Source organism: Heptranchias perlo, chromosome 9 (genome assembly GCF_035084215.1).
Source record: "Heptranchias perlo isolate sHepPer1 chromosome 9, sHepPer1.hap1, whole genome shotgun sequence".
In the NCBI taxonomy this organism is placed as follows: domain Eukaryota; kingdom Metazoa; phylum Chordata; class Chondrichthyes; order Hexanchiformes; family Hexanchidae; genus Heptranchias; species Heptranchias perlo.
The window spans coordinates 81,682,029-81,693,080 of NC_090333.1; the positions used below are offsets into that span (position 1 = coordinate 81,682,029).

Genomic DNA, 11,052 nt, shown 5'->3' on the forward strand with positions numbered 1-11,052 from the left:
TCAACATAGCCACCCCACCTCCCCTTCCTTCCTGCCTGTCCTTCCTGATTGTTAAATACCCTGGCATATTTAATTCCCAGTCGTTGTCACCCTGCAGCCATGTTTCTGTAATGGCCACAAGATCATACCCATACGTAGTTATTTGTGCCGTTAACTCGTCCATTTTATTACGAATGCTACGTGCATTCAGATAAAGAACTTTCAAATCTGTTTTGTGACGCTTAGTTCCTGCTTTTTCCTTTTTTAACACTTTACCTATTACTCCATACCTTCTGTCCCTTCCTGTTACGCTTTCCTCTCTCTCCCTGCTCAGGTTCCCAACCCCCTGCCACTTTAGTTTAAACCCTCCCCAACAGCACTAGCAAACACTCCTCCTAGGACAGCGGTCCCGGCCCTGCCCAGGTGCAGACCATCCGGTTTGTACTGGTCCCACCTCCCCCAGAACCATTTCCAGTGTCCCAGGAATTTGAATCCCTCCCCCTTGCACCATTCCTCTAGCCACGTATTCATTTGAAATATCCTCCTATTTCTACTCTGACTAGCACGTGGCACTGGCAGCAATCCTGAGATTACTACCTTTGAGGTCCTATTTTTTAATTTACCTCCTAACTCCCTATATTCTGCTTTTAGGACCTCATCCCCTTTTTTACCTATATCGTTGGTGCCTATGTGCACCACGACAGCTGGCTGTTCGCCCTCCCCCTCCAAAATGTTCTGTAGCCGCTCCGAGACATCCTTGATCCTTGCACCAGGGAGGCAACACACCATCCTGGAGTCTCGGTTGCAGCCGCAGAAACGCCTGTCTATTCCCCTTACAATTGAGTCCCCTATCACTATAGCTCTGCCACTCTTTTTCCTCCCAGCCTGTGCAGCAGAGCTACCCGTGGTGCCAGGAAGTTGGCTGCTGCTGCCTTCCCCTGATAAGTCATCCCCCCCAACAGCATCCAAAGTGGCATATCTGTTTGAGAGGGGGATGGCCACAGGGGACCCCTGCACTACCTGCCTGCATCTCTTACTCTTCCTGGTGGTCACCCATTCACTTCCTGCCTGTATACTTACAGAGTCACTGTTTATTCAGGGTAAGGGTTACTCAGTGTGTAACTGTACAGAGTCACTGTTTATTCAGGGTAAGGGTTACTCAGTGTGTAACTGTACAGAGTCACTGTTTATTCAGGGTAAGGGTTACTCAGTGTGTAACTGTACAGAGTCACTGTTTATTCAGGGTAAGGGTTACTCAGTGTGTAACTGTACAGAGTCACTGTTTCTTCAGGGTAAGGGTTACTCACTGTAACTATATTCACTGTTTATTCAGGGTAAGGGTTACTCAGTGTAACTATATTCACTGTTTATTCAGGGTAAGGGTTACTCACTGTAACTATATTCACTGTTTATTCAGCAGAGTAAGGGTAAAGCTCTATTATTGATATTTGCTGTGTAACTGGAGTTTATTGTAACAAGGTTAGGATTACTTATTCTGTTTGCAGCTGCACTCAGCCTGTGGTTGTTAGACTGCAGTAATATATCAACACATTCATAAGATTAGTGAAAGTCGGTCTGACAGCACCACGATCAGCAGACTAAAGAGTTAGACTTGGAGTAAGGGGCAGAAGGTAAGAACCAGGGAGTTTATGTCTCACTGAATCTTATGCATAACAGAAGAATGAATTTGTAATCAAGGCTAGAAACAGCTCCATATCAGAGTGCATGTACAGTTTTTATCATCCAGATGTTGAGGTGTGATGGCATCCCAGAACACAGCCACTAAGAGTGTGGGCTTTTTCACCCCTCCCCGTGCTGGGGGCACAGGCACCACAGAGGCCAGCAGCCCTCTGGTTCCTTGCCCAAGGCGAACCTAGGCCAGCTATTCAACTCTGGAAGGCATCTCAGCCGAGTCCCAACATATTCCCACCTGACATCAACTTTCCAGTAGGGGGTCACGGGATGGCCGAATAGGAGCGGGAACTCTTGATCTCTCTCCCCCCATCCCCACCTCCCCCAGACCAGGTGATGCTGAGCACAACTGCAGCATGGGACTGAGAACAGCCAGCTCGGCGCAGACCGGGAACCAAAGTTGGGACCTCCCTCAGTTGGTGCGACTCACTACACCAGGCAATACAGTTTACCCGCTGAGCCACTGGGGGAGCTGGAGACAGGGGCCTAGATTTTCTGACCAGTGTTATTTTGGAGCCGGCATTGTGATCAGGAAATCGAGGCGAGAGTTTAAATGGGAGAATCGGTTCGCATAGGCGCACCACTTTTCTTATGTTCCCTGCATGTCCCTCGCTGATTCTTTCTTCACAACTCTGGAGGCAGCTGCCAACACCTGGGACTGTTTCGCCAGTGAGTCGGCCGACACGCATGATTCAAACTATGGAGGTCCCACACTGGTCATCGGGTGGTGCAGTCATCCTTTACATTGTGTTGTGCTCAATGGAACATGACTTAGAACCATAGGAGGAGGCCATTCGGTCCATCGGAACATGACTTAGAAGGAGGAGGCCATTCGGTCCATCGGAACATGACTTAGAAGGAGGAGGCCATTCAGTACATCGTGCCTGTACCGGCACTTTGAAAGAGCTATCCAATTGGTCCCACTCCCCTGCTCTTCCCCCGTAGCCCTGCAGTTTTTTCCTTTTCAAGTATTTATCCAATTCCCTTTTGAAAGTTACTATTGAATCTGCTTCCACCGCCCTTTCAGGCAGTGACTTCCAGATCATTACAACTCGCTACACAAAAAAAATTCTCATCATCTCCCCTCTGGTTCTTTTGCCAATAATCTTAAATCTGTGTCCTCTGGTTACCGACCCTCCTGCCACTGGAAACAGTTTCTCCCGATTTACTCTATCAAAACCCTTCATCATTTTGAACACCTCTATCAAATCTCCCCTGAACCTTCTCTGCTCTAAGGTGAACAATCCCAGCTTCTCCAGTCTCTCCACATTACTGAAGTCTCTCATCCCTGGCACCATTCTAGTGAATCTCTTCTGCACCCTCTCTAAAGCCTTGAAATCCTTCCTAAAGTGGGCACAATACTCGAGTTGAGGTCTAACCACTAATTTATAAAGGTTTAGGATAACTTCCTTGCTTTTGTACTCCATGCCTCTATTTGTAAAGCCCAAGATCCCTTATGCTTTTTTTTTTTAAAAACAGCCTTCTCGACTTGTCCTGCCACCTTCAAAGGTTTGTGTATGTGCACCCCCAGGTCTCTCTGCCCCTGCACCCCCTTTAAAATTATACCATTTAGTTTATATTGCCTCTCCTCATTCTTCCTACCAAAATGTATCACTTCGCACTTCTCTGCATTAAACTGCATCTGCCATGTGTCTGCCCATTTCACCAGTCTGTCTATGCTCTCCGGAAGTCTGTTACTATCCTCTGCACTTCGTTAAGGTTAGGAACCAGCAAGAAGAAATGTTAACCTTTGACCCTCCCGCCCACTCCCTTGAAGGGAAAGTCAGAGATCCCGGCAGCACCATCTAAAAGGAGGACTTGATTGGCCTCTTTAAAGGGACGCTGCATTTGGTGTTCGTGCAACCTCCTGACTCCCCAAAGCCTTTCCACCATCTACAAGGCACAAGTCAGGAGTGTGAAGGAATACTCTCCACTCCCCTGGACGGGAGCAGCTGCAACAACATTCAAGAAGTTTGACACCATCCAGGACAAAGCAGCCCGCTTGATCGGCACCCCATCCACCACCCTAAACATTCACTCCCTCTTCCACCTTAAACATCCACTCCCTCCACCACCGGTGTAGTGTGATCTATCTACAGGATGCACTGCAGCAACTCACCAAAACTTCTTGGGCAGCACCTCCCAAACCCACGACCTCTACCACCTAGAAGGACAAGGGCAGCAGGTGCGTGGAGATACCATCCCCTCCGAGTCACGCACCATTCCGACCTGGACATATATCGGCCGTTCCTTCATCGTCATTCGGTCCAAATCCTGGAACTCCCTACCTAACAGCACTGTGGGAGAACCTTCACCACATGGACTGCAGCGGTTCAAGCAGAAGGATCACCACCACCTTCTCAAGGGCAACTGGGGATGGGCAATAAATACCAGCGACGCCCACATCCCCAGGAAAAATAACTTTATTCTTCACTGATTTACAAAACCTGACAGAAATGGAGTCAATTGCACCGAAATACATCATTGTATCACTTGTCAGTCATGCTCAGTGCAACAAATATGGTGCCAGGCTCTTCCCCATTCCCAAACAATACAAGGAAACCACTTCCACAGTCCCCAGCGGACGAGGCTCAGCTCCCCGTGCTGGAAATACAGCCTCGCTCCTCACCACCCTGAGTGGGGAGAGACTCGCCGCAGGAGTCAGTTCAGGCCCTCAATCTACACTGACACCTGCCTTAACCCCGCGGTGTAAACAGAGACTCGCTCTTCTGGGTCTTTGCTGTGCAGCACGAGACTCTCAGACCGCACTCAGCGATTTCTCTGGGAGCTGACGTTCAGCTCAATCTGTGGGGGCAATCCAGAGGTAGGTGGGTGGGTGAGTGAGTGGGAGAAGAGAGAGAGAGAAAGAGAAAGAGAAAGAAAGAGAGAGATAGAGAGAGAGAGAAAGAGAAAGAGATAGAGAGAGAGAAAGAGAGAGAGAGATAGATAGATAGAAAGAGAGAGAGATAGAGAGAGAGATAGATAGAGAGAGAACGAGAAAGAGAGAGAGATAGAGAGAAAGAGAAAAAGAGAGATGGAGAGAAAGAGAGAGATGGAGAGAAAGAGAGAGATGGAGAGAAAGAGAGAGATGGAGAGAAAGAGAAAGAGAAAGGACTTACTTGCATTTATTTAGCACCTTCCACGACCTCAGGGCATCCCAAAGCACTTTACAGCCAATGAAGTACTTTTGAAGTGTAGTCACTGTTGTAATGTAGGAAATGCGGCAATCAATTTGCGCACAGCAAGATCCCACAAACAGCAATGTGATAATGACCAGATCATCTGTTTTAGTGATGTTGCTTGAGGGATAAATATTGGCCCAGGACACCGGGGAGAACTCCCCTGCTCTTAAGCCAGACTCAGAACAAATCACCGAGCTGACTGACAAAAGAGACTGACAGAGAGTACTTTGCACTTTGCCTCTCCTCCTTACTTGGAGACTGTGTGAGGCTGCATCAATAGACAGTGTTTCTAATGAAGGATACCTGACAACAGACACCCCAGCAAACTCTAAGTCCACAATGAAACCAAGTTCGGAAACCCTTTATTATTTCAGCCTGTTGGCAAGTGGAGCAGTTTGGTAAAACCTGGACTCGATTCCAACATTAAGCGCAAGTCTCGCGCTCTCTCTCTCTCGCGCTCTCTCTCTCTCTCGCGCTCTCTCTCTCTCCCTCTCGCGCTCTCTCTCTCTCGCGCTCTCTCTCTCTCTCGCGCTCTCTCTCTCTCGCGCTCTCTCTCTCTCTCGCGCTCTCTCTCTCTCGCGCTCTCTCTCTCTCTCGCGCTCTCTCTCTCTCGCGCTCTCTCTCTCTCTCGCGCTCTCTCTCTCTCGCGCTCTCTCTCTCGCGCTCTCTCTTCGCGCGCTCTCTCTCGCGCGCTCTCTCTCTCGCGCTCTCTCTCTCTCGCGCTCTCTCTCTCTCGCGCTCTCTCTCTCTCGCGCTCTCTCTCTCTCGCGCTCTCTCTCTCTCGCGCTCTCTCGCTCTCTCTCGCTCTCGCGCTCTCTCTCTCTCTCGCGCTCTCTCTCTCTCTCGCGCTCTCTCTCTCTCTCGCGCTCTCTCTCTCTCTCGCGCTCTCTCTCTCTCTCGCGCTCTCTCTCTCTCTCTCGCTCTCGCTCAAAAGTCTATTTAAAAATAAGACCCTCCCCCACCATCTCTCGAAGGCAGAGACTCATAGGGGAGGAGGGAGAGAGGAGGTGCGAGGGGAGGGGAGGAGAGAGATGAGCTCAAGGCCTGGGAATACTGGGCCCCTCCTGAAGTGCCAGTGACAGAGCCCTTGGGATCTGCCCCCTTCCTGGGTTTGGGGGGAAATAATACGTAGCAGGAGGATGCGGAAAACTAAGTCGGAATCGAGGAGGCTGGAATGCCTTTTCCGTGGAAAGTTTAAAACGCGGCCAGCTGCAGAAATGCGAGTTGCGATTTGGCCGGGGCGCCTGGCGATTGGCAGCTGTCAATCAATCGGCCGCCACGTCACTCGCTGAGGTCGATGACGCACTCGTACCAGGCCTCGGCCCCGTGCGTCACAGAGGAGGGGCCGACCATTTCGAAGCCGGCCTTGGCGTACAGGGGCAGGAGGTGCCGGTGGCTGATGAGGCAGAACCTCCGCACGGCAGGTCGGGTCTGCGGCACGGACTCCACGTAGCGCCGAAGCAGGCCCAGGGCGACCCCCTGGCGTCGCCAAGCCGAGTCCACGCACACGGAGTGAATGCAGACCGTGGTCCCTGCCGCTTCGTGGACTCCCATCGAGCTTTCCGTAAGGTGATCGGCGAAAGAGCGGGTCCCACAAACAAATCCAATCAGCTTGTTGTCGATGAAATGCCCTTCAAAGAACAATGAGAACAGCCACCTTTAATTTTATTGTCCTTCACTCCCCTGATGAATCGGTTAGACCCTGCGCGGAGCAGAGCTTTAAATAGAATGACATTGAATGTACAGCACAGAAACAGGCCATTCGGCCCAACAGGTCCATGCTGGTGTTTATGCTCCACACGAGCCTCCTCCCTCCCTCCTTCATTTCACCCTATCAGCATATCCTTCTATTCCTTTCTCCCCCATGTACTTATCTAACTTCCCCTTAAATGTAAAATACTATTCGCCTCAACTACTCATTGTGGGAGTGAGTTCCACATTCTCACACTCTCTGGGTAAAGAAGTTTCTCCTGAATTCCCTATTGGATTTATAAGTAACCATCTTATATTTATGGCCCCTAGTTTTAGACTTCCTCACAAGTGAACTGAACCATTTCGGGCCAGGGTGGACCCAGGCTCCATTCCCAATCTGTCCTCAGCTCATTGGGGTACAATTATAAGAACAGGAGGAGGCCATTCAGCCCCTCGAGCCCGTTCCGCCATTCAATCAGATCATGACTGATCTGTATTCTCAACTCCATTTTCCTGCCTTTACTCCATATCCCTTTTCCAACAAAAATCTATCCATCCCAGTATTGAAAGCTCCAATTGCCCTCAACATCTACAGCCTTTTTGGGGGAGAGAGTTCCAGATTTCCACTCCCCTTTGTGTGAAGAAATGCTTCCTGACATCACCCCTGAACGGCCTAGCTCTAATTTTAAGATTATGCCCCCTTGTTCTGGACTCTCCCACCAGAGGAAATAGTTTCTCTCTATCTACCCTATCAAATCCTTTAATCATCTTAAACACCTCGATTAGATCATCCCTCAATCTTATATACTCAAGGGAATACAAGCCCATTCCATGCAACAGGCCGGGCCTCTTAATTTAACCCTTTAAGCCCCGGTATCATTCGGGTGAATCTGCGCTGCACCCCCTCCAAGGCCAGTATATCCTTCCTGAGGTGCGCAGTACTCCAGATGGGTCTGACCACAGGTTGACAATTGGCCTCAGTTCCCTTGGGCGAGAGAGTGAGGAAATGATCAGCCCAGCGTCATGCTCCCGATCACGATCCAGTGACTCTGGGTCAAAGGACTTTGTGTTTGGCCGAGGACAACACCAGGCTCAGCTGCAGTGACCCTCCTAATGGCCGGCTCACGTTTTAGGCTCACAGCTGTGGAACGGGGAGGGGGGGGTACCAGAGACTGCCGGGTACCTGTGGAACGGGGAGGGGAGGTACCGGAGACTGCCGGGTACCTGTGGAACGGTCACATGGGGAGGTACCAGAGACCGCTGGGTACCTGTGGAACGGTCACATGGGGAGGTACCAGAGACCGCTGGGTACCTGGGGGAGGGGGGTACCAGAGACTGCCGGGTACCTGTGGAACGGGGAGTGGGGGGAGGTACCAGAGACTGCCGGGTACCTGTGGAACGGGGAGTGGGGGGAGGTACCAGAGACCGCTGGGTACCTGTGGAACGGTCACATGGGGAGGTACCAGAGACCGCTGGGTACCTGTGGAACGGTCACATGGGGAGGTACCAGAGACCGCTGGGTACCTGTGGAACGGTCACATGGGGAGGTACCAGAGACCGCTGGGTACCTGTGGAACGGGGAGGGGGGCGAGGTACCAGAGACCGCTGGGTACCTGTGGAACGGTCACATGGGGAGGTACCAGAGACTGCTGGGTACCTGTGGAACGGTCACTTGGGGAGGTACCAGAGACCGCTGGGTACCTGGGGGAGGGGGGTACCAGAGACTGCCGGGTACCTGTGGAACGGGGAGGGGGGGGGGGGTACCAGAGACTGCCGGATACCTGTGGAACAGGGGGGTACCAGAGACTGAAGGGTGGCTACAGTCAGGAGAGGAAGGGAGAGACAATTTTTTTAATTATTCATTCTCAGGATATGGGCGTCACTGGCAAGGTCGGAATTTACTGCCCATCCCTCGTTGCCCTGAGCAGGTGGTAATACAACCGAGTGTCTTGCTGGGCCACTTCAGAGGGCAGTTAAGAGTCAACTGCATTGGTGTGGGACTGGGGTCACATATAGGCCACACCGGGTAAAGACGGAAGGTTTCCTTCCCTAAAGGACATTAATGAACCAGTTGGGTTTTTCCGACAATCCGACATCTTCACGGTCACTTTTACCGACACTGGCTTTTTATTTCCAGCTTTCTTAAAACTGAATTCAAATTCTCAAACTGCCCTGGTGGGATTTGAACTCACGTTCTCTGGATTTCTAGTCCAGTAACATAACCATTACACCACTGTACCCACCATTGGTGGGGTGGGTGAAAGAACATTTAACCTGCTGTAGAGCATCCAAAGAGCCTTGGGGAATCCAATGGCTGAAAATTAGGGACATTATGTAGTCTCAATAGCACCTGTTCTATTCGACACCTACTCCACAGGCAGCTGGAGTGTTCAGCGCATTCCCACAGGGGTCACTGCATCATCATCACTGGCTGATCTTTCCCCTCTCTTCCCCCCCGGGTACTGAGGCCAAATGTGCCGGCCTCGTTCTCGTCCACTCCCCCTTCATGCTGCTCCAGCTGAAACCAGCTAACTCGGAACAGAACGGGGATCGAACTTGGGCCCCTTTCTGGTCTGTATGGCTCCTGCACACTGGGTTACACAATATCCCAACAAGCCCGTGCGGCCCTCCGAAACCACTTTTTTATGTTCATTCCAATGTGAATTTTGACTGACCAGGAACTGCCCCAAACTCCATGCCCAGGTCTGTGCTGGGTTAGGTAATGCCAGCAGGGGTAGCACTGGGCGAAGGGTGGGGAGGGGGAGGGCACCAGTCCGTGCCCTCATGCGGCAAGACCTGGACAACATCCAGGCTTGGGCTGATAAGTGGCAAGTAACATTCGCGCCAGATAAGTGCCAGGCAATGACCATCTGCAACAAGAGAGAGTCTAACCACCTCCCCTTGACATTCAACGGCATTACCATCGCTGAATCCCCCACCATCAACATCCTGGGGGTCACCATTGACCAGAAACTTAACTGGACCAGCCATATAAATACTGTGGCTACAAGAGCAGGTCAGAGGCTGGGTATTCTGCAGTGAGTGACTCACCTCCTGACTCCCCAAAGCCTTTCCACCATCTACAAGGCACAAGTCAGGAGTGTGATGGAATACTCTCCACTTGCCTGGATGAGTACAGCTCCAACAACACTCAAGAAGCTCGACACCATCCAAGATAAAGCAGCCCACTTGATTGGCACCCCATCCACCACCCTAAACATTCACTCCCTTCACCACCGGCGCACTGTGGCTGCAGTGTGCACCATCCACAGGATGCACTGCAACAACTCGCCAAGGCTTCTTCAACAGCACCTCCCAAACCCGCGACCTCTACCACCTAGAAGGACAAGGGCAGCAGGCACATGGGAACACCACCACCTGCACGTTCCCCTCCAAGTCACACACCATCCCGACTTGGAAATATATCGGCCGTTCCTTCATTGTCGCTGGGTCAAAATCCTGGAACTCCCTTCCTAACAGCACTGTGGGAGAACCTTCACCACACGGACTGCAGCGGTTCAAGAAGGCGGCTCACCACCACCTTCTCAAGGGAAATTAGGGATGGGCAATAAATGCCGGCCTCGCCAGCGACGCCCACATCCCGTGAACGAATTTTAAAAACAGACCCACACAGCGACCCGCAAACCGCCGTCATGTGGGGAGTGAATGTGGGGAGTGAATGTGGGGAGTGAAGGGAGCACTGAGCACTGAGCCCTGGGTCACCCTCGGCGAGCTCCAGTGATCTGACTGCCGGCCGTCAGGTGCTCGGATCGAACCCTCCCCACCCGCCGCTCTCGGCCGGTTCACAAGCTGCGACCGGTGCCCCTCCCCGAGCCTTACCCAGGAACAGCTCCCCAGCCTCCCTCTGCCTGCACTCCAGCCTCTCCAGGCTGGCCGCTTCCTCCGGGGGGTAACCGGCTGCCTCGAGAGCCCAGGCCGCAGGCACGTCTCCCTCGGCCAGGGCCCTGATGTCGCTCTCCGGTGGCCGGGACCCCCCTTCCATCATCAGCCGGCCGCACTCACACTCTGAGGGGGAGGGGGCCTGAGGGGGCGGGGCCTGAGGGGCGGGGACTGAGGGGGCGGGGATTGAGGAGAGGGGGCGGGGCCGGGGCGGGGGACTGAGGGGGCGGGGCGAGGGGCGGGGACTGAGGGGGCGGGGCGAGGGGCGGGGACTGAGGGGGCGGGGCGAGGGGCGGGGACTGAGGGCGCGGGGCGAGGGGCGGGGACTGGAGGGGCAGGGGCCTGAGGGGAGGGGGCGGGGCGGGGACTGAGGGGGCGGGGCGAGGGGCGGGGACTGAGGAGGCGGGACTGGCGGAGGAGGGGGCGGGGATTGAGGAGAGGGGGCGGGGCCGGGGCGAGGGGCGGGGATTGAGGGTGGAGGGGGCGGGGACTTACGGGGCGGGGCCGGGGGACTGAGGGGGCGGGACTGGCGGAGGAGGGGGCGGGGATTGAGGAGAGGGGGCGGGGCCGGGGCGAGGGGCGGGGATTGAGAAGGAGGGGGCGGGGC

General features: G+C 53.3%; 1 protein-coding gene across 1 annotated transcript; it reads right to left on the reverse strand.

The window, feature by feature from the left end:
* Positions 1 to 4,076: 4,076 nt before the first annotated feature.
* On the reverse strand, positions 4,077 to 10,582 carry LOC137325562 (uncharacterized). Its single transcript, XM_067990811.1, has 2 exons — positions 10,386 to 10,582; positions 4,077 to 6,484 (listed from the first exon to the last, which is right to left on the reverse strand). Exons 1-2 carry the CDS (start codon positions 10,549 to 10,551, stop codon positions 6,135 to 6,137), a joined length of 516 nt encoding a protein of 171 aa, XP_067846912.1. The 5' UTR covers positions 10,552 to 10,582; the 3' UTR covers positions 4,077 to 6,134.
* Between the last annotated feature and the right edge of the window lie 470 nt (positions 10,583 to 11,052).